At 31.9% G+C, this 24,994-nt stretch overlaps 1 protein-coding gene across 1 annotated transcript; it reads right to left on the reverse strand.

Moving 5' to 3' along the window:
- Positions 1–546: 546 nt before the first annotated feature.
- LOC112741893 (oxysterol-binding protein-related protein 4C) lies at positions 547–8,072 on the reverse strand. Its single transcript, XM_025791059.3, has 7 exons — positions 7,793–8,072; positions 4,274–4,441; positions 3,357–3,602; positions 2,648–2,744; positions 1,847–2,138; positions 1,641–1,743; positions 547–919 (listed from the first exon to the last, which is right to left on the reverse strand). Exons 1-7 carry the CDS (start codon positions 7,793–7,795, stop codon positions 668–670), a joined length of 1,161 nt encoding a protein of 386 aa, XP_025646844.1. The 5' UTR covers positions 7,796–8,072; the 3' UTR covers positions 547–667.
- Between the last annotated feature and the right edge of the window lie 16,922 nt (positions 8,073–24,994).

Consider the following 24,994-nt stretch of genomic DNA (forward strand, 5'->3'; position numbering starts at 1 on the left):
TTGTCGTATTCTATTTTTTAGTTTAAAAAAATATACCATAACACAAAACGTCAATTTTATTTTTTTTTTTAAATAATTTTTTCACAAAACGGCATTGACATGTTATATTTAATCGATTAAAAAAATAATAAAATAGCAATGACATTTTTTATCTTTTAAAATGTAAAATTTTTTTCATAACAGTGTTAAACTCATAACGATAAAATAACAATAAAAAATACACATCTTTTTGCAATATTAAAAAAATTGAGCCTCTTTCTGTTGTTAAAAAAAAATCAATATAATTTATTTTTTTAATAATCAAGAATTTATAAATATAATTTTGGTTAAAGACTTATGTGATGCTTGTTTGGGTGCCATTATTTTAATAAAAAAATATTTTTTTTATATTTTTTAGTATGTTTGTTAAATTTTTAATAATAAAAATAAAAATACTAAAAAAATAAAAAAATATTTTTTGAGATTACTTTTATTTTTTTATTAAATTTTAAAAAGAAATAACTCAAAAAATTTTTTTTGTCAAAAGCTCACCCTTAACCTGTAATCTTATGAAAAATGATCAAATACTTTATTCTTTACTAAAAAGGAAAAAGTTGTACTGAATGCTTGAAAAAGATTGAGATATATAATATATACAGAGACTTTAGAATATAAATTTTGGTGAAGATTATTGTGCTATGATGGGGGCATTTGATACAAAGTTATGTATAGGCGAACAGTCCCAACCATGTTCTTTGGTATTAGACACCAAAAAATGGTTTGGAATCCATGTTTGACCCTTTGACTCTCTTTCTCTTAAGAGTTCCCTTTGTCTCTCTTCCACTGCATGCTTTGCTTCTCTTGCTTTCTCCCATTCTTTTTTCATTATGGCTTCACTCACTTCACTCCAAACATAAGCCGATTCGGTTGGCCACACACTCTGATCATAAACAACACAATCTCATGTCATGCATATTTAGAAAAAAGTTTAATTATTCTATCTATATAGTTTTATTGAATTTTCAATTAATTTTTTATTTTTTTTATTGAGTTCCTATATCATATCAAATTTTGTAATTAAATTTTTACCATGACAAAAATACTGGAGAACGAAATATTCCAAAAACGAATATGCTTAACACTTGACTGAATATTCTGTATAATTTAACAAGATATTCTGTATAGTTTAACAAGATATTCTGTTAATTTCAACATTTTTATCACAGTAGACACTTAGTAATAAAATATGATATAATATAAAGACCTAATTAAAAAAAATAAAAATATAGAAACCTAATTAAATATCCAATAAATCTATAAAAACTAATAAAATAATTAAATCTTAAAAAAACGTGACATACTATTATTTAAATCACTATCTAAAAACAAGAAATGAAAAGAAAAAGAATAAAAAAAAAGAAAGAAATTTTAATTGTTTTTGTGGTCGTTCAACATGTAAAAATTAAAAGTCTATGTAATGAATTATAAGTTCTTGGGAGAATTATTACCGCAAAAACTAGCTCGTATGATGAAAAAGTACAAGATCTTGTAAAACTCATTTTCAAGTGTTGATTACGCAATGTGAATCTTATGAGACAAATAACATATGTTATCATAGTGAAGAGAAAAATAGCGGTAGAAAATAGTCTTTTATATGTTACCTCTGCATCCTTAACAATTGGTGCTTGCAGCCCATTAATGACTTTTTTCGCATCATATATCACTTTTACTTTTCCGTTACTTGTATCCTTCACTTTTATTGTTCTGCACCATCAAAATGGTTATGAAATTAGCATAAATCTAAACATAGAATAAAATTAATTATTTAAGAATTGATAAGTGAAAAATTTTAAAGACAATATAATACCTATCCCAATGACCATCAACTTCATACAGAACATTCAAAGTTGATGAATTAAGGATTTTTCCTTTGACCACTTTCTGATTTCCACCAAATCCAAGAAAAGGAGTTGATTTGTAAGATAAATCAGCTTCAAGTCCTGTCTCTATGCATTTTATATTAATTTTGCCAATCCAATCGACAGCAGGAACTGGAATTATTCTAAATAAAAGATGAGGGCAATTCATTTCATATGTTTCTCCATGATTCAAAAGCTTCAATTGCCGTTTACCATGTACTTGAGCTTCAATTGATGTTCCTGCATATTTGTTACATTTGTGATGAATCTATGTGATTTAATTAACATTTTTAATTTGTTAAGAACTTAGTAAAATTAGTAAATAATGCCAAAGTTATGACCAAATTCAGGCATTGTGAGTTCTTAATAAACTTCATTGTTTGCTTGAAATTATCAAATTCATAGCACTTGATTAAAAAGCTGAGAGAATTAATTGTCTAACAAATGTTAAAAATCTTGCATTTTGACATGGATAGATTTAATTTCCTGTTTTGACATGTTAAAAAATAAAAATAAAAATAAAAAATTTAAAGTCAAGCAAATGGCTAATGTGAAAAATTTTGTCCCTTAATTTGATTAATTCTTTAATGACATCCAGTTAGTCATTAACATGAAAGAAATAAGGTTAATTATTTTTGCCATGGCAAAGCTCAAAACATGGGAAAAACTTATTGTTGTGAGTTGTGACGTTATAATTCATTTTGGTGTAGCTAAATGATATTTGTTCTTTATCATGGGATAATTAATACCATAAAATTTTGGGATAGGTCGCTGGCACCAAATTATTTCTATGTTTTCTTTTTCATCTGTTGCATGAAGGGCAGTTACTGGAGGGTGGTGTGAAACCTGCACACATAAAAACAACAAATAAAAGGTTGTGTTCACATCATGGTTTTACATTTTTTTGTTCTATAGTAACACTTGGATGGTGCATTAGAGCTAACGCTCAATTTTTTTTAAGAATATAAATATTGCATTTTCATAGAATACTTAGATAAATTGTACTTTATCTAATCATAAAATGATATTTCAAATAGAAATATGTATCCCATTATAATAAATAGTCATATTGTTAAAAATAATTATACATGTATAATGAGGTCGATTAAAATCAAACCCACATGCTTTTTCTTTTAAATACTTTTACTCTAAGAAAATTTACACACAAATTTTTGAGTTCCGTTTAAGATGCAATGAATTAAATAATTTAAAATAGATCATACATATATGTACTTTTCAATCAGAATAATTATGTAATATCTCCATAATAAGATGTTTTATATACCTGTAAAACTTTTGAAAGCTACAAATAGTTATTTATCATAATTTATCTATTTTGACATAGTTACTAACTTTTTTTTACCATAACATGCAAACTCTTATTCACTTTTGCTGTTTCACTTTCACATATAAAAATAAACCAAGTAACATAGAATTGAGAAGTGATTAATTAAGTACCTGTTCCAATAATATGTTGAGAGTTCCCTTAGAAACATGATGAGTCTCACCAAGAATGGGATTATAGGGAGCAACACCAAAAGTTGCAGGGCGAGTGGTTGAAATGGACCATGCCATCACTGCTATCAACCTATCCAATGGACTCTGCCCTCTGTTGCATTCTCTTATTAACTCCATTCCTGTGCTGTACACTGACTCACCATAGCACTGAAGTTGCGACTTTGGCAAATTAAACAATGCTGGCACCTGCAAATTAATATCAATAAGGTAAAACAATTTTATATTCCTTTATATATAAAAATATCATCTGTCATAACTGTATATTTATTATATTGTACTATTTTCCATATCGATTTTTGAGAATTTCTATACATTGTAGATAAGTACCAAATTCTTATTATATTTTGCAATTTCTAAAATTGTTGTATCCCAACATACGCTGTACATATTTAATATCGAGGAATGCTTAGGGCAGCAATTTTGGTATTTTGTAACTATTAATTGATTATTAATAATATTTTTAATGGTGTGAGATTACATCTAAATGATAGGAGATTATTCACTTTTATTTTGATGGTTAAGTGCTGGCTAAAAAATACAAAAGTTACTGCCCCTCAACTTTTCCTTTAATATCATAGTTATCCGATCCAAGACGTAATTGATATGTTGAGCAAAAAGGGTAAAAAAATAGAGGCTTAATAGATTATTAATATTTGCAAATTGCAATTATAATATATACAACTAGATACATGATTGAATGTTCTTTAGTTTAAAAGGCAAAAAATTAAACTTTAATTATATTATAATTAATCAAGTGAACCTAACTCATTCATAAAGCTAACTCATCATAGGAAGAGAATGACGAAGAACTTATAATAAAAGTTATCTTTTAAGCTATTAATAATTTAAGAATTTACCTGAAAGCGTGAGAGATCAGATCCTGGCCGCACATTCTTAAACAAACTTAATATGCGTTGCAAAAGATTAGGGGCTTTATAAGAATCAGAATCAGAATCAGATTCCCCTTCTAATGTCATTGGCTTTGTGAGCACAATTTTGGTCTCTTTCTTCTCCCCATTACTTACCTGCCACCAACATATTTCATATTATATTACTATTAATAATTTTCTAATGCAGTAGTTAGTTGTTACCCTTTGCTACTAGAAAATGCATTGATTAAGTAATCAACATTCAACAACACTGGTATAGTTGAGCGTATTAAAGAAGGCCAACCAATAATGTAGAAGAAAAATAAATAAAATTAGGAGTACTTGTTTAATTGATAGTTTCTCAATCTTAGATTAGACATTTTGAGTAAATACCTAATTATTTTTTAACAAATTTTAGATTAGACATTTTGATATCTAATAAATTTTTTATTAATTTAGAAGTCTCCAAAAATTATCTATCACGTATTTATTGAAAGGTGAAATGGTGAATAATTTGTTTTATTGTGATATTTTTCAAAATCGAATTATCTTATAAATAAAATTTGTTAAGGACGACAAAAAGACCCATTTGTCTAATAGAAATAGTTTTAGAAATTTAAGAGTAATAAAATATAATTAGAAATCAAAATATTTTATCTGAAATTTATTAAGAATTAATTTAAATCTTTACTGTTATAATTTTACAAAGAATATAGTTAATCACTAAAATAAGAAAATATCATTTTTGAGTTTTATTATATCTTTTACTAAATTTCAATACAAAAATAACAAAAAAAAAAAAAAAGAAAAAGAAGTTATAAAGTATAAATAATTTGATCCTATAAAGTTTTTAAAAATGATCAAGTGTCTATGTGTGATGTGTAACATTTTTAATACACGTACAAGTGGAACCAACTTACCAACCCACATTTTCAAATCTTTTTCTGTTTTAATATAAAACGAAGAAAAAAAAAATGATAGAGACTTTGAGCACAATTATTTGAATATTATTTTGTAAATTTAAAAAAAAAAAAAAATAATAGTTGGATGCAAGGTAAAATCACAATAGTTGACAGAAAATTAGTTGATCAAAAAATAAATTTTATCAAGTTGGATGCAAGGAAAAAACACATCAGTTAACAAAATTAGTTTCCCAACACCAAAGTACTGATTTCATCAATGGGACTAAACTAAAAGAAAAGATATTCAAGTCCGAAAGAAAATGACAAAGCACACGTAAGTAGTAGAGGTGAGACTGAGATAATACGGCTTTAACGATAATTCCTATGCTATTGCTAGTGCATTTGCAATAATGTTGCCTGGCCTGCAAAAGTGCAAATTGAAATAAAGTAGAGTCCGCCAATTGGACAAAAATTTCTCACATAACGATGCCAGACAACACCCTTTCTTTTTAAATAGATACAAAATTAAGGTCCAATTAATTAAATTATTTTAGTTTTAAAATAATTTAAAGTGTAAAAAAAAAAAGTGAAAAACTCAGGTATTAAATTATTTTAGTTTCAAAATAATTTAAAGTGTAAAAAAAAAAAGTGAAAAACTCAGATACTTGATGATTTAACTAAATTTTTGTAACTTAAAAATCACAGTCAATGATGCAATATAATTAACAAAAAAAAAGGGGACATTATTCATAAGAAAGAAATAATTCAGAGTTATATATGTATTTCTCGGTTATTGGTTTTTTTCATAAGTTGTATATAGTAAAATTAATCTTTAATATAAAATATATTAAAAATAAATTAAATTATATATATGTATACGACTAAGTATGTGTTTGGATTGTGGTTTGTTTTGAATAAAAGTAATTTTATAGAATTAATTTTGAGTAGAAGTAAATTTGTGTCAATATGATTTATGTTTGGCAATTCTATTCTAAAATTGATTTTGATAAAATAAATATTATTTGGATAATATTAGTTAAAATCACTTTTAGACAGATAATTACTAAAAAAGACATAACATTAAATTATAATGTTATTTTTTTATACATGTTAAATTTTTTTATACTGTTTTTTTATATATTTTTATATAGTATATTTTTAGTACTCTTAGTATTCTATTTTATTACACTATAATTTTTTACTATTATTATTTATGGTTAATTTTTTGTTTAATTTATTCTACCTAATGGGATCAATAAATTATATTATAAAAAGATAATAATAAATATAATGCACAAAATTTACCATTATAAAAATATATAATATCAAATAAAAAATTAATAAAAAATATAAATAATAAATAATAAAAAAAGACTCATATAAAGAGAAATAATAAGAATTCTATAAATAATATAATAATATATATAAAGAATAAAGTTGGTAAAAGAAAAATAAATATTAAATGTTAATGGCTAAAAATAAAACTAGAAATAGTTGCTTCATATAAACCTAATTTTATAGAGAGAAAAATTAACTAAACTAAAAATTAAAACTTTCAAAAAATCGTAACGTACTTTTCTCTTTCGATTGCGAAATACACTAATTTTAATAATGAATTTGATATGTCATAATTTTTTAACACTTATTACGAGAATCCAAATTATTCATATAACAAATGAGCAATAACAAAAGCGGGAAAAAAGAAATTCCACATTGATATTTGCATTGCTTGACTTAAGGGCTAAGCGTATAAGGGATCCTTGATACGCGTTAAGCCATAAAATTTTAGTAGAACAATTTGGGAAGAAAGAGACAGAAATTAATCATCATAAAGGAAAGAATCAAGTACTAAAATGGCAAAGGGGTAGGCTAAATTCATTATTAATACACGAAACATGTAATAACACAGATATCAATGTGTATTTACTATTTAGTATTTAATATTTTACTAAAAAAATTAAAACTAGATATTATACGCATAAAATTATATAGTTTTATTTTCAAAATTTCATTTTCTACGTTTATAAATTTATTGTCTTCGTCACTAACAACAGTAGGAATAAAGGTAATTTTTAATGAAAAGTATGTTAATATTTTTTATTATTTTAACAGTCAAATAAAGTACATAAATTTGTATACTTATATGTTTTTGTTTTGAGACAATAAATAAACATGGGAAACGGAAACACAAAGAATACACCCACCCCTATCCCCTTTCTTGTTTCTTCTTTACACCTTGCGTTGAAGAGTAAAGGCACCATCCACATTGTAAAATATTCCATTCACACAATCCGTAAAATGCATTGCGATTAATTCATTAATTAATTAGGTACCACCGAATATGTGCGGTTAATAGTTAATACCGTACCCCTCTTTTCGCCGTCTCAAAAGCCAATTCATTATCATCATCATCATTCATATAATTAAACTAACGAAGAACAAGAAATCAATCATTTTGTTGTGATCAAAATGAAATTATAAATCATCATATGGTAGGCAAGAAACACAATAAGAGAGCATCGTAGGTTCAACCATTTCTTCAATGGAACAGTACTAAGAAGTAGGGCAAAATAAAAAGATTAAGAGAGAGAGAGAGAGAACATACCATGTCTGTTGAAGTATAGAAGCTAAGGCGTGGTTGAGAGAGAGAGAGAGAGAATGTGAAAGGTTTGGTGATGAGTGATGAGAGAGGAGTATTAACTAATTTCAAAATTTCAACGATGAATTGAAAGAGAAGAGCGCTTTGGTTTTGGTTCTGAGAAACTTTGACGTTGGGAGCGAAGTTTAAGTAAGAGGAGCCAAGAAGAATTAATTAATTAATTAATTAATTAATTAATTAATTAATAAGAATATTTATTTATTATTGGATCAGGTGCACTTTCTCAACAATTGGCCAACACCAACACGGTTTCACATTTTATGATTCTTTTTTTTTTCCTCTAGATTTTTTAGCAAATTGATCCAAATGAAATAAGAAACTGTGGAATTACTTACTCTTACTTTTGTTGAATCATGTTTAGCCAATAATTCTTGGACTTTAATCAGCTTCTAGATTTAAAAATTAATTACGTTAATTTTTTATATATTCATTTTTCAGTTTTTGTAAAATTAACCTCTAACTCAAATTAAATTTAATTTTCATTTCTAGAATTGGTCTCACTCACCAAATTTCCTAAAATTAATTATATAATTAATTAACATTATTTATTATTATTATTATTATTATTATTCAACCATGCACTATTAGAGTAAAATGTTAAAATAAAAAATACAGTGATAAAATTTAAGATTTAGAATTTGTTATTTTTGTTTAAATTATGTTCTGTTTTAAACTGTATTAATTTTTAAAGAGGCTGATTTGGTATTTTAAATATCAATCCTAAGCTTTTTTTTTACGTTTTTTTTATTTTTATTTTTTTCTCTTTTTGATAATTATTACAGTATTTTTTATTTGTTTTTTTGGTTAATTTTTTTCTTTATTTTTTATTTTGATTTTTGTTAAGGCAGTGAGACAAAAAAGAGGAGATAAAAGAAAAAGAAAAATAAGGTGATGATGAAGAAAAAGAAGAGGAGGAGAATAAGAGTTTTGAAGTGTACATAATTTATCAAAAAAATAACACTAAAATTTTTTAACTGTAATATAAAAGTTTTTTAATTTTGAGACCGAATAATAGTAATATAGGTTTTTGTTAAAAAAGTGAAATAAGAATGATGAGAATGTGAAATAAAAAAAAATGATAATGATGATGATGTTAAGGAGGAGGAGGAATTTTTTGACACCAAAATTTTGTAAAATTTTGTAACGGTGTCATTTCAACTAAATGATATGGTATTGAATTTATATATAAGAGGTCTAACTATTTTAATGTCATTTAGCAATAAATTGATGTATTTTTTTTAATTCTAAAACGCATTAAAATGTATTTTATTAATTGAGTGAGTTAAGTTTTTGGGCTTGTGATTCTTAAAATACTTTTAGTGTCATTTATTAAAATTTTGTATCGGTGTCATTTCAACTAAATGATGTGGTATTGAATTTATATATAAGAGGTCTAGCTATTTTTATGTCATTTAGCAATAAATTGATGTATTTTTTTAATTCTAAGATGTATTAAAATATATTTTATTAATTGAGTGAGTTAAATTCTTGGACTTGTGATTCTTTAAATACTTTTAGTGTCATTTATTAAAAATTTATGTGTCATTTTTAATTAAATGATATGTTTTTATTATTACTGAATTAATTGTGTGATATTGAACTAATACTTAAGAGATTTAACTATTCTTGTGTCAGTTGTAACAATTTGACGTGTCTTTTAAATCTAAAATACATTTAAATATATTTTGTTGGTTGAGTGAGTCAATTTTGGATATGAGTGGTAATAGGGCGAGTAGGGGTGGATTTTTGTCCTAACTGACCCCGCCCTACAATAACCCACATATAACATGTCCCACTCCTACCTGTGGGTAGTAAAAAGTTGAACCATAGCCCGTCTTCTACGAGTACCCGCCCCTATAATTATTAAAATCCAACAAATAAAATTAAATTTTAAAATTTATATAACCATCATCATATACATAACATAAATTATGATAAAAATTTAAATATGGTACAATATTATTAATTATTTTATTAATTATTTTATATGTATTACGTATATTATATATATATTGGGGCAAGTAGGGGTGGGTATTACCTAAATTTGACTCCATCCCGTAAAAAATTTGTCCCGTACCGGAACAGGTAATTAGCGGATAGGGGCGGAGTTGGTACCTACGAATTTGAGTAGTGTTGTCACCTCTAGTTTTAGATTTGTGGTCCTTTAAAGATTTTTTTTTTATGTTATTTACTAAAAATTCATGTATTATCTTGCGATGGTATCGAGGATTAGGATAAGTAAAACAACAGAGGAATAGAGAGAGTAGGATCAGAAAAGTCTTTTTTTTTGGTTATTTTCTTATTTGGTTACAATAGCTCTCTTAATATAGAGTAATTAGGAAACTAAATATAGAAATAATCCTAATTGATTACATTTGATTTTCCTTGATTTTCTCTTATACCCAATGATTTGTTCTTTAATTAGAATATTCTAACAGATATTCTAACACTCCCCCTCAAGTTGAGCAGTGGGATCACCAATGCTGAGCTTGCTAAGAACACAAGTAAAAGCTTTGGCTGTGACAGCTTTGGTAAGAATGTCTGCCCATTGATCTTCTGACCTTACAAATGGAAGCTCAATACTACCATCCTCAATCTTTTCCTTGATGAAGTGTCTGTCCACCTCAACATGCTTGGTTCTGTCATGTTGTACAGGATTCTCCGAGATACTGATTGCTGCCTTATTATCACACCTTAATTGACTTGGTAGTATTGGAAGAAAACCAATTTCAGTTATCAATTTTTTGATCCACAAAATTTCAGTTATCCCTTTGGCAATTTCCCGGAATTCAGCTTCTGCGCTTGAAAGGGCAACCACCTTCTGTTTCTTACTCCTCCATGTCACTAGGTTACCTCCCACAAGAGTAAAATAGCCTGATGTGGATCTCCTATCATTTGGATTACCAGCCCAGTCAGCATCAGTGTATGCTTCAATGTTTAAGTGCCCATTTTTTTGGAACATGATCCCACTTCCTGGTGTCCCTTTCAGGTATCGGATAACCCTCATGGCAGCTTCCATATGATCTTCTTGAGGTTGATGCATAAATTGGCTTATTACTCCCACTGCATATGCTATATCTGGCCGAGTGTGTGACAGATAAATCAATTTCCCAACTAGTCGTTGGTACCTTTCTTTATCTGCCAGATTGGCACCCTCCTCAAACTTTAGCCCATGGTTAACCTGCATAGGAGTATCTGCAGGCTTACAATCGACCATTCCTGTTTCTGCAAGAAGATCCATAATATACTTTCTTTGGGAAATAAAGATTCCTTTGTTGGAGCGTAGAACCTCTATTCCCAAGAAGTACTTTAATCCTCCTAAATCCTTCATTTCAAATTCTTTGAATAGATTACTTCTCAATCTTGCAATTTCTTCTATATCGCTCCCAGTTATGATCATGTCATCCACATATATGATTAAGCATGTGATCATATTTTCCCTTTTTTTCAAAAATAAAGTATGGTCAGAGTTACTTTGTTTGTACCCGTACCTTTTCATAGCCACTGTAAATCTTCCGAACCAGGCACGTGGGGATTGTTTGAGTCCATAGAGAGCCTTTTTTAATTTGCAAACTTCATTTTTCTGGAATTTTTCAGAGAATCCTGGAGGAGCTTCCATGTACACTTCTTCTTTCAATTCCCCATGGAGAAAGGCATTCTTGACGTCAAACTGATGGAGAGGCCAATCTTCATTTGCTGCTATTGAAAAAAGGACTCTGATGGTGTCAATCTTTGCAACTGGTGAGAAGGTTTCTGAGTAGTCAATGCCATACGTTTGTGTATAGCCTTTGGCTACTAACCTTGCTTTATACCTCTCAATGGTACCATCTGCTTTGTGTTTAATAGTGAAAACCCACCGACACCCAACCGGCTTCTTTTTTGCTGGCAAGATGCACTTTTCCCAAGTTCCATTTTTCTCTAGAGCCTCCATTTCTGCTTTCATAGCTTCTCGCCACTCGCCCTTCTTATTGGCTTCGTGAACTGTTCTGGGAATATCTTCAGCTAGAAGGGAGGTAAAAAAAGCTTTTGCAACGTCTGCCACTCCTTCTCTGGTTGTCCTAATAGGATACTTTGAACTGCGAGAGACAAGTCCTGGGGAATATCTGTCAGGAGGTACTCCTCTGTTCCTTCTTGGAGGAAGTGTGAATGGCTCTGATTCTGGTTCCTCAAGTCTTGAAGCTAATCTGTCATTGTTAGTGACTTCATTCATAACAGGAGATAACTCAATAGATTGATGGTCACTTACCTTTTGTTGAACATTCTCAGAAGGAGGCTCATTGGTTGTGTTAGTTTCTTCCACATTGTCAAAGGCATGCTCGGTGGCGCCATCTACTTGCTCTTTTGGAACAGTTTCGTGGCAACTAAGATTAACTAACCAACTTGGTGGTTCACTGGTTTTCTCCCCCTGAACAACAAGTTGGTCGCTGAAGAAATATTCTGATTCAAGAAAATCACAATCCATAGTCACATGTACACGACGAGTGATAGGATTGTAACAACGATACCCCTTTTGGTATGTAGCATACCCCATGAAGACACATTTCTCAGCACATGGATCGAACTTGGTTCTGGTAGCTTTAGGGATATGGACAAACACAGAGCACCCAAAAACTCTTGGAGGTAATGTTTGGACAGGAGGAAGTACTGTCTGAGTGGCCAAAACCTGCAAGGGTGTTCTGTGGTGGAGGATCTGGGAGGGCAACCTGTTCAGAAGATACGTCGAGGTAGCAACAGCTTCAGGCCAGAAACGTGTTGGAACCTGTGCATCAAACATCATGGCCCGAGTCATCTCTAGTAGCTTACGATTTTTTCGTTCTGCCACACCATTCTGTTGGGGTGTATTTGGGCACGATGTTTGATGAATTAAACCATTTTCCCTAAAGAAATCTTGCATGGATCTGCTCACAAACTCCCCTCCATTATCTGATCGAAGCACTTGAATTTTGTTATCAAATTGAGTGTGAATCATTTGATAGAAAGCATAGAATTTATCAGGCACTTCAGATTTGTTTTTTAGAAAATATACCCACGTCATTCGAGAGAAATCATCCACAAATAATACAAAATACTGAAGTTGATTGTTATGGGAATTAGGTGCTGGGCCCCATACATCAGAATGTACTAATGAAAAAGCAGAACTAACTCTAGTGTTACTCGGGGAGTAAGTAGCTCTATGATTCTTTGCCCGAATACAAGTCTCACATTTAATGGGTTCAGTGTTACTCGAAAAAAGACTAGGAAATAAAATCTTAAGGTACCCAAATGAGGGGTGTCCCAGGCGTCTATGCCATAACCAGAGTTGCCTTGTAGCCGTTCCGTGAGCAAGCATGGCATGTCCCTTGTGAGCAACCTCATCAACGTAGTAAAGACCTCCACGTTCAGTACCACGCCCAATGATCTCCTTCGTATGAATGTCCTGCAAAAGGCAAAAGGTAGAGAACATGAGAACCACACAATTTAGCTCCTTTGTAACTTGACTAACAGAGAGTAATTTTGAGGATAGTGCAGGGACATAAAGACAATTTTTTAATTTTAATTTTTTTGAAAACATAATTGATCCTCCTCCTTGAACTGCAATTAATTCCCCACTGGCTGTCTCAATATGGGCCTTAACAGGAGTAGAAAGATTGTCAAAATCATGAGGATCATGAGTCATAGTATCAGTGGCTCCACAATCAAAAATCCATTCATCAGCCTTTTTTGGGCCAGAATTTTTTTCTGACTGGGCTGCCTTCACAGAACTGAGCCCTGTAATTTTTGAAGAGATTTGGGCCATGAAAGGGTTTTGGGCTACGGACTCACCGCCCCTTTTATTTGGACCAACCCACTTACTAGGGTCATCTGGCCCAAACAGCCCATTAGGGTTCTCATTCTCTTCAGAGCTCTCTTCTTCTCCATGCGCGGTTTCCCCTCTGCTCTTACCTCCATGAGCGACTGCAGCTCTCCCATGGATTGCTTGTGACTCTGTCTCTTTATCTCTTCCAGCGTCACCACCGCTGTTGCTGGCGGCCTGTGGGTTGCCCACGGCAGTGGCGGCCTTGTGGTTTTTTGGCTTGGGATCTTCCCACCACTCGGGGTAGCCTACGATTTTGAAACAGGTCTCCTTGGTGTGCTTCCTCATCCCGCAATGAGTACAAAGGAGGTGACTTTTATCTTCCTTCTCTCGTTGTGATGAACGCCGGCCGGCTGTTTCTGAGCGATTCCATCTCGGTCCCTGTCCCTGTTTGTTCCTCGCAACTAAACCGATTCCAACCTCCCCTAATGATGTGCTCCCTTCGCTGCTGGTGGTAGGCTTCAGGATCTGAAGTCGGGCCGCCTCCCTCCGGACGGCAACGTAGGCGGACTCTACTGAAGGGGTCTTTTCTTGCATCAAAAGGTCCCTTCTAATAGCTTCAAATTTCTCATCAATCCCTGTTAGGAACTGATATAGTCTCTGCTCTTGTTTGATTTTGTTGAAAATTGCAATATCTGTAGTGCACTGCATAGGGTTAGGTTGCCTCCTGTCAATGGCCATCCAAATGGCTTGTAATTTGTTCCAGAAATCCTCTAGGGTGTCTTGTCCCTGCTTCTGTGTGTTTGCTTTTCGATGTAAATCATAGATTTGCACCGGATCTGTCCCGCTTCCATAGGTGGTAGCCAATCCTTCCCATAGAGCCTTTGCGGTAGGAAACTGAGAGACATTGTTCATTAAATTTGTCTCGATATTCTGAATAATCCAAGTAAAGACTGCTTGGTTTGCCTGTTCCCATTGTTCATATGCGGGTTCTGTCTCCTCTGGTGCCGGAGGAACACCTGTCAAGTGACTTTTTTTTCCTCTACCACCAATAGCTTTCTTCATAAGGGTTGCCCATAATGGATAATTGTCTCCATTTAATTTGAAACCAATTGACAGATTGTCAAGATTGGCCTGTGTTTGCTGAATTCCTAGACCATTACGAAGCATATTTGCAATTTGCAAGGTTAGCTCATCAGTGATGGTCGAGGAATTATTCTGATTTCTGTTGTTGCTAGTTTCGTCATCTGAGGATGACATTTTTTGGGTGTTTGAAGGGATATTGGAACAATGTTGTTGTTTTTGCTGAGTGCCCAGGATCTAACACTGCTCTGATACCATCTTGCGATGGTATCGAGGATTAGGATAAGTAAAACAACAGAGGAATAGAGAGAGTAGGATCAGAAAAGTCTTTTTTTTTTATTATTTTCTTATTTGGTTACAATAGCTCTCTTAATATAGAGTAATTAGGAAACTAAATATAGAAATAATCCTAATTGATTACATTTGATTTTCCTTGATTTTCTCTTATACCTAATGATTTGTTCTTTAATTAGAATATTCTAACAGATATTCTAACATATTATTCATCAATAATTTTTATGTGATTTATAACTAAATGATGTTCTTTTATTATTATTAAATTAATTGTTCGATATTTAACTAAGAAAAAGATAATAATGATGGTGATAGTAATAATGATGATAAAAAAAAAAGATAAAAAATGAAAAATAAAAAAAGAAGAAAGAAGGTGAGACGGCAATAATAAGAACCACTGAGCATGATGGAAATAATAATAATAATAATAATAATAATAATAATAATAATAATAATAATAATAATACACATACGAAGAAGAAGAAAAAAAGTGTACACAGTAATTTGATTTAGATGTCTTTTTTTTTTTACCTTCATTAATGAGTAATCATTGGCCGAATAAAAGTTGTGTTTTATTGATTACCTACTTTTATTGATATTTTAACAAATTCATCCAAATAGGAGTATATGCTAAATTCCATTATGCAAAGGCATGATCTTGGAGAGGAGCATTCTAAGATATATATATCCAGCTCAGAGCAAAAATTTCATAGTCATCTTGTTCATTCTCTGGAGTTTTGGTGTTATTGGAGCTATCAGCAGCATAAAAAAATTTTGATGATTGTGATCACATTTTGGTTTCACCAAACTTGGTGTTTGTAAGTTTTTTGAAATTGGATATAAATTCTGTTGCACTCGCACATTGAACTATAGTAAATACGGTCGTCTTCTTTCTTATTACTCTAGTCTTTTCCTTATCATAATGCATAATACTATGCATTATTCTCATGTGTATCTTTTTATCTCAAGTAGCTAGCTATATAAGATTATTTATTTGATTAAGATTCTTCTGAATTATTACCTGAACTTTCTAATAATTTGGTTAGTGTGCAGAAAATGATATAAGATTAGTTTACCCCTATGTATAAGGTTGTTAACTTTAACATCTTCCACATTTTTATATGAATTTAATTTTGATACACGGTCAATATAAAACAGTTTTACATGTTTATTCAATTACATAATAACATATCATAAAAAATAACTACTTTTTACTTTGATCACGTGTATAGTCATCTAAAAAAAAGAATGTACACTACAAAATATGTACTTAATACCATCGAATTTAGTGACCGACTTTATTATCGGATTCAAAATTCTATAACTACATCCGACAATAAATAGGAACGCAAAAGTTTTTATTAACGTCAAATTTAGCGTCGAAAAATTCCAACGGTAACACGAAATAGTGAAAGGTGCCGTTTAGTCAACAACCAACACCTTACCATTGGATTTATCCATCGATAAATCTGACAGTACAATTGTTCTAAATTCGAAATCAGAAACTCTCCCCCTCACCTCTGCAACTTCTCTCCCTTTCCTTTCTCTTTCTCTCTCGCCGTTTCCATCGCCAGCCATCGTTCCTGACTGCGCAGCAGTGCCCCTTTTCGCAGCAAATGAGTCCCTCTCCTGCATTGTCCTACCCGAGCCATCAAAGGTCCAGACATTGCTGTCAAGGTCCGTCTCCATCACCGCGGCTTTGTAGGTTGCCGTCGTCGTTGTCCACTGTCGTTATTTCCTCTTCCAAATTAGTGTAAATTCTCCCCATTCTTCAATTTGTTATTTTTGTTAAAAAAACCTAACACTACTCATTAATGACAGAGGTGGGAAAAGTTTGACATTGCCACCTCCACCGCAACTCAACGACCAGGTTTAGTTTTTTTATTTTTTATGTATTTTTATATGTATTTTATTAATTTTGTATTTGGTTTTTTATTTTAAAATTTAAGTCTGCTTGAAATTTTAATTTTTTTTAATTTCTATTTTAAATTGTGTTTAGATTCTGGTTTTTTTTTTTAATTTAATGGTTAGGGTATTTCGATTTTAAAATTGAAGTTTAAAATTTTAAATTTGTAATTTTTTGAAAATTTGTGTTTTTATTTAGATTCATTAAGATTAATTCAATTAATTTAGGTTGTTAGGGTTAACTTTGTTTTGTAACTAGGTTATTTTAGGTGAATTCAATTTCGTAGTTTAAATTAATTAATTTTTATCAATTAGGTTCGTTAGGTTAGTTAAATTAAATGACTTTTTGATTTAGTTGCAGCTAGTGAATGTAATAAGTTGTCTTTTTTATATTAAGATTAGGTTATTTTCTTTGAAATCCATTGGAGTTCGCTTTTTTTGTAGTTTTCGCAGTTATATTTTGTGGTTGTTCGTGCAATGCTCAGGTTGGTTCTCTATATCTTAATATAATGAATTGTTTAAATTTTATGGCAGACTTATTTTTTTCAGGATAGAGTTTTAGGACAGAAATGAGAGAAGGTTGTCTACACTACAAGAAAAATGATGAATATCGTCATATTTACCGTTGGATTTAGCGTCACAGAGTAGCGGCGGATTTACCATCGGATTTATTGTCGGTAACAGCGTCGAATTCGTAAGGTTATATAATTACCGTCAGATTTAAGTTTCCGACATAATATTTGGAGGGAAAAAAATATATTGGCACATCTTTTAGCACGTAATTTAAAAGTGCAAACCCTCTTTCCCTCATTCGAATTTCACCCTTTCTCTAACTTCTTCTACTCTCCATTATCGCCACTAATACCACCACCATCACAGCCCCCTCTCCGTCGTCGTCAACCCACCGTCGCCCCCACATCATCGCGCCGCCGCTGCCCTGCTTTGCCGCGAGTCCAACCTTCAGTGTAGCAAAACAAGGAAGCCCCTGTCCCAGTCTTCCGGCGAGTTCCCCAGCCTATGACGACCACCCTTCCGCCACCTCTAGCTCCAGCAACATTATAGTGTCACTGCATCTTCACCTCTTCTCTGTTCTCTCCTTGTTCTATATTCCAGGTTTCTCTAACCTCTATTTTTCTTTCTTCTTCAAATTCTGTTTTGGTTAGGTTGTTTCATCAGTCTAATTTTAGTTAGTTAATTTAGTTAGAGCTAATTTTCTTATTTTAGTAGATTTTAGATGGTTAAGATAGGTTAGTTTTAGGATTATTAGTTTGTGTTATATTGCTGAAAGTGTTGAAAACTGACTGAATTGATGGATAATGCTACTGATTTTGTGTTGAACATGCTAAATTTGTGTGAATTAATGTTAAAAGACTATTTGTTTTGTTGAACAATTGCTAAAATTTGGTTGAATAACATTGACATGAATTTGAATTGTCAACTGTTACTTAGTTGCGTTGATTTTGCATCTTTGATGTATGTGCACGCCAAGTGTTCGTTTATATGCCTCTATGTCTATTATCCGTTTTAACTCATGTGTTGTAGCTACCATATGATTTAGGATGTTTGATTTTTTCTTAGCATAGTTAATTAAATCTCTGTGATAAATGATTGTAATGTGTTGGAAATTATTTGCTACTTGAGTTTTGAGTATGTATGTTGTGTGTAAATACCAAGTTGGATTCTTTGAAAAAAAAAATGAAATTTCAATCACAACTCAACACACTCTAAAACTTTTCTTTTGCACAATCCATCACAACTGCATCAATTCCTATTGCATATGTGTTTTTTGAGCACTTTTGACGTGTTTGGTTGCTTTAACTTCTAAATCCTATTGCCTAAGTGTATGCTACCTTCACAACATTGCTTTCTTGATTTGTTGCCTTGCTTTATTGAAGTGTTTTTCACACTTAGTATCTGATTTAGATCCAATAATGCACATTATGATTGAAATGGTTGTATTTTAAGATACTTGTTATTTAGATTATCCAATGTTGAATTTAATGTTGTGATATTAGTTATAAGTTATTACATTGGTATTATTATAATGTATTGTTGATTTGTTGTTTTGAATTTCTATTAATTGGTATGCTATTTGCAGACATGATGACAGGTGGAGGTTTAGTGGATCAGGCTACTTGTCGTGGATGTGGTTGTGGTAGAGGGAGGATTTCTTCTAGGACCCCTGGGAATTCTGGATCCTTTCCCTCTACTATGACTACCCCAATGACATCATAGGTTGCGGGTTTAGCAGACCAGCCATTCATCATGGTCCCTAACCCCAACTATATTCCTCTGTCTATGATGTTGCCGCCGCCTGCAGCGACGGAAGTCATGGCCCTGGAGTCATATCACCGAAGTGTGGTAGCTGATGCCTCTCTACCACCTCCCATCATACGGTTGATGATTTAGTCTGATAGCGGCACATGATAAGTATCACTTTAAGTCTTCTATATTTTCTAATTACTGAATTGCTGAAAGTGTCTGATTATTGATTCTAGTTTAGTGGATTTAGTGGATTTATGGATGTTAATTCTTGATTATTGCTTGTTGTTCATTGATTGTTGACATTTGGTGCTGTACAAGTTAATTGTTTATTAAAAGAGTTTGTGATGCATTCCAGTTATAGATGAAACTCTACCAAAATGTCTATAAAAATTTTTATATATTATGGTTATTTGCTTCTAGTTTTAATTTATATTGCCATATTAGTTTGTTTTTGTATTGCTAATAGGTTTGAGCTGAACAACAATGCATGCAGGAGATGACAAACATCATCAAGCTAACGTACGACCATCCCTGGCCCAGCTACAAGAAGATTTCCGTTGACCAGAGAGGCGGTGGTTTTAGAAATGGGCGGTAATTGATTTATTTTAGATTCAAACCTTTTTAGCTAGTTTATTTTTTCTATTTTGATTAACTAATTTTAAAGTTTCTTTGTACAGCTACATTTTATATGGGTCATTGAGCACGATGCCCTCATTAGGAAAATATACGATCATCGAATGGGTCGGTGGCTCCAGTAGATACTGGAGGATGTTCGTGAGGGGCGGGACCACCTGACGACCTGGCTCCGATCGAAAATAAAGAAGGCTATGTTAGTTCATTGGTAGACCGATAAGGGGTTCAAGCATCAGCATCTCACCAACAGAGTTAACAGGAAATCGGTCAGGTCGTCCTAGTAGACCGACGGCTTAGTCACCTTCATGAAAACTAAAGCCAGGCTTGTATGTAGTGTCTTTAATTTTGTTATTAACTTTGTTATATGCTTTTACATATCATTACTAGGCATTCTAATCATATTGTTTCAATGCAATATGTGTAGTCGAAGTCGTTGGATTGCAAGGCGACATTGGCGGAGACGTTCAAGTACACCCACATGCTGAAGGAGAACAAAGTGAAATTCGCTAATCAATGGTGTCAGGATCATTATGTTAGTAAAGATACATCTGATCTTCTGATATGAAATTAGAGATTAACTATATAGATGTCGTACTAATCACAAAAACATGGGTTACATAGGAGTCATACACGCAGAGACTAGAGGCCGCGACTCAGCAATCTCAACAAAATGGGAAGGACACTGCCAATGGCTCTACTGCTTCAGTCGTCGATCTCGATGCAGTTTGGTGCGAGACCACCTCAGCCGCGTACAAAAACCGCGTATACGGGCTGGGATCATTCTTTGCTATTAGCTTCTGCAACTCTACGTTGAGTTCATCGTCCGCCTCTGCCATTTAGTCGAGCTGTCGAGCCCGAGGAAGGCGTGGATTTGGGGTTGTAGGTGCAGGAGCTCACCCGCAGCCTTCATCAACAGGCTCAAGAGTTGAACAATTATTGCGAGAGGTATCAGGAGTTCCTCACACGTGTGACGAACACAAATGACCTTAGGCTAGAGTGGAGGAAGCAGCGGATGGAGATTTAGATGCGTGCCACTGGCATCATCAATGTTGGTGGCAGCAGTCCTGCTAGTGGCACACAGACATCACCGCCTTCTACGCTGCCTCATCAAGGCCATGGGAACGACGACAACGACGACGAAGAGGAGGACTACCTGGATCTTTAGTGATTAGTATTTTGTTTTATTGTTTCATTATATTTATTTGATTTACTTGAATTTTAATTTATTTGAACATTTGATAATTTAAATAATAAGTTTCTATTATTTATAAATTGACCATTAATTGTGTGAAAAATAAATTTAAATAAAAAATTAAAATTGAAGATTTATTTCACAAATTTTGAAAGAAAAAAAATTGACGTTACCATCGGATTCACCGAGGGAATAATCCGACGGTAATAGTGCGGGAAACAACATATTGTGGCGCCAACATTACCGTTGAAAAAATCTGCTGGTAACCAAATAGTTCTTCGAACAGGTAATTCGTCACAGAATCCGATGGTAATTATCGTTGGACGAAAAAAATTTCGACGGTAGACATTTACCGGTGAGGTTTACACTATTTGATTCTCTTCGACGGTAAATCTGATGGTAACTTAATAACCGTCGAATTTTGTTCATTTTTCTGACGGAAAATCCGACGGCTCTCAGCATTTTTCTCATAATGCTAGTGGCGCCTTCTCAAAATCCTTGTTTGCTAGAAAATTATAGAATAATTAGGGGATGCGCACTAGAACGACTAGGATTTGATGTTTGTTTGAATGTGTGTTTGTTTTAATTAATGCTTGCAACCATTTCCTGTGTGAAAATTGATAAATTTTTTCAGGGGAGGTCTTTGAATTAAGGAAAAATTCTGCTGAATTTTTGTTAAAATTGTTTAAAGACATGTTTGATTTGTGAAAAAAAAATTATATTTGGCGGAGATTTCTAATTGTAAAAAAAATTCTGCTAAAATTTCTAAAAACTTTAATAAGTTCTGTTGTTGATTAAATTCTAGATATTGGTACTAACAAAATACCCTAGAGTCTAAAACATTTTTTTAAGCCCCTCTAATCTTTTGCTCTTTACTTATTATTGTCAATGTGATTGATTTATACTATAAGAAACTCTATTCTGAATATAATTGAATAATAAATTAAAAAAAAATTTAGTACATAACTATAAAGCAAAAAAAATTGTTGAGTAATATATCTTAAAAAAGTTAATTTTTAATTTATTTTATTTATAAATTCTTAAAATCTCTAAAATCATATTGTTGTAAACTCTGAGTAAATAGTAAATAATTAACTAATAAATTAATTATTTTTTAAAGAAATTAGAAAATTAAATTTTATAGTTTCATGAAGTAGAAATAATTAAAATATGAATTTAACACTAATTTTAAAGGTTTTGACTCAAAATTGGGTCAACGGACTAAACCGAGCGAACCGAGCCAAGAGGGCCCAAGCCCATTCACATAACCCATATATATAACATGCAAAAAGCCTCCTCTTCCCCTAAACATTCATGAAACATTGAACTTATGGAAGAGGTGGGAAGCAAACCTAAACCCTTGTCCAATTTCAAATCTATGTAACTTTCAATCCGGAGCTCTGATTGACGAGCCGTCAGCGGCGACGCGTTCGTCTCGAAATTCTCTACAAAATTCACATATCAATTTGGTAAGTGAATCACGTTTTCTCACCCAATTTTCCCCTTTTCAGTTTGTAATTTTTAATTTTGGTAATTGAGAGATTTTGTGATTTTGATGGTTTAAGGGTATTTTAGCAGTGGATAGTCACCGGATTTTGTCCATTTAACTCATGAGTAATGATAAGAAAATTCTAACCCTTGTGAATAGGTGATTTAGTGAGCCTAGTATTGACGATTGTGATATTGTATGAATTAGATCGTGTATCTTGTTGAATTGGAGTTAAATTGGTGGATATTGGAAGCTTGGAATTGAATCCTGGGAGCTGAAAATTCAATTGGTGAGGAGTTGGAGTTTTGGAACTTGAGGAACGGTGGATAATTGAGGTGTTCCGAGCATTAGGGAGGAATCAGCCAAGGTATGGTTTCGGTTTCTCGTAACTAAAATATAATGTCTTGTGAAAACTTAGCCTAGTTGACCATAGGTTAGGTTGAACCAGAATGACTTGTTAAAGTTTAGTGAATTAGTATGTGAATGTGTTGCTGAATTATTGAGTAATTATGTTTGAGTTTCATTGTAAATGATGATGATGATGTTATATTGACGATTTATGAGTATTGTTGCTTTAGTTATGATTGTGTGGGTTAGAGTTGATGAATTGAGTGTTGAAGTGTTGTGGAATGAAGAAAATGGTTATGAAATTATTTTGAGTTGTGAAACTTGGTTTGAAAATGAGAATTTGAAAAAATAAAGGTTTTGAACTCTTTTGGTAAAACCATATTTTTAATGAACTTTGGCGGTCCATAACCCGAGTCTCAGATATTGAATTTGAGTGAATTTTGATTCAAATTAAGGATAGTTTTAAAAGCTTTAAGATGGTATAAAATTTGTGAAAAATGGAATTTCAAAGTTGTAGGAAAAACTAGAAACTTTGTTTAAGGTCTATTAGTTAGGTTTTGGGTTACGGAGTAAGGGTTAGTGAGTGGGAGAAGATAGAATTGGTTTCGAAGGAGTTGAGGAAAGGGATGCTTGATTTGATGAAGAAGAGGAGAGTAATGAGGATTTGTAATTTAAAGAGATATTTGTGACCGGGTAGTAGGCAATGATATTGTCCACTTGCTCCGGGTATGAGATAAGAAAGGAAAATTATGAAAAACTGAGTTAATTATAGAATTTTGAATGAACATGATAAATGAGAATGATTAATGATGAAATGATTATGAGTTATACTTAATGTTTGACTTGAGATTGAATGAATTCTCGAATGAGATACCTGGGTAGTAGCAAGGTCTACTATAACCAAATGTGACACCTGAGCAGTAGCAAGGATTGTGATTCGTCCCGCTTGCTCCAGGTTGAGCTTTTAAACACCCACCTGGGTAGTAGCTGCAGTAGTGGTTATTCCACCGACTCTGGGTTAAGCGAGTAGTATTAATGGGGTTGTCGCTCAAACTCACTTGCTCTGTAATGGGTGTTTCAGTCCATGGTTAGCTATATAACCGACACATGATATCATCAGCCGTAGGACAGGCATGCATCATGTGCATATATTTGATTTGCTTGTTTGTGAATTGTCTTAGCTTGCTTAATTGTTTATTCATGTTAATTGCTAACTGCCTACTTGATATATATGCTTTCTATATGTGCCTGACTTTTCTGTTTGTTTGCCCGTGGTTTCACCGGAGTAGAGTTAAAATTCATATAAGAAATTAGGGTACAGTCACTAACACCCTCCCTCTCTCGGAGAGGTATAATGAGCAAAATGCAAGGCAGAGAGGGATGATCGCGATGCAAAGGCAGAGCTTTTGAGACAAGAACTAGAGCAAATCTAGTAAATAGATGACGGTCTACTATAACCAAATGTGACTATGATAATGTTGTTAGAAGAAAAAAGGAAAATAAAATTTGACTAACTATTGACCATTAAATAATTAAAGATAAAGATAAAATTGAAAAGTAATTCAAAAATTATATAAAATTGAATCAAATTTAATCTTATACATATTCCAAAATTTTTTAAAAACTTCTAAAAACAAAGCATATTTATGGTTATGTTTGGAAAATCAAATAAACCTTGATATGATTTTTTTAGTAAATATCTGAATTGGTTTCTAAAATATTTTATATTATATATTTTGATTCTAAATAAAATTTTATTACTTTAAAGGTTTTTGAGATATATTAATCATTTTTTTATAAGATGGACTATTTTATTTTATAATAATATTTATTGAAAATCTAATTGTCTTGTAATAAAATTTATTAAAACTTTATTCATTCAATACGTATATTAAAAATTTTTCTTGTGAATGATAGAGAAATAAATTTACTTGATAAAAATAATACACAGGAACTTTTAAAGTAATAAAAAATTATTGAACACCAAAATAGAGGGTTACAAGGTCACAAAGAGACACAACTCACAAAGGGTCTAGTAGGTAGACTTGGTTTGGTAAAATTTTTTAAAGGGGTGCTTGTACTTTTTAAAAATACAAGCTTTTTATTTTATGTTTGGTAAATTAAAAAGACCATGTACTTGTACTTGCAACTTTTAAAAGATCGCGG

Source organism: Arachis hypogaea, chromosome 14 (genome assembly GCF_003086295.3).
Source record: "Arachis hypogaea cultivar Tifrunner chromosome 14, arahy.Tifrunner.gnm2.J5K5, whole genome shotgun sequence".
NCBI lineage: Eukaryota > Viridiplantae > Streptophyta > Magnoliopsida > Fabales > Fabaceae > Arachis > Arachis hypogaea.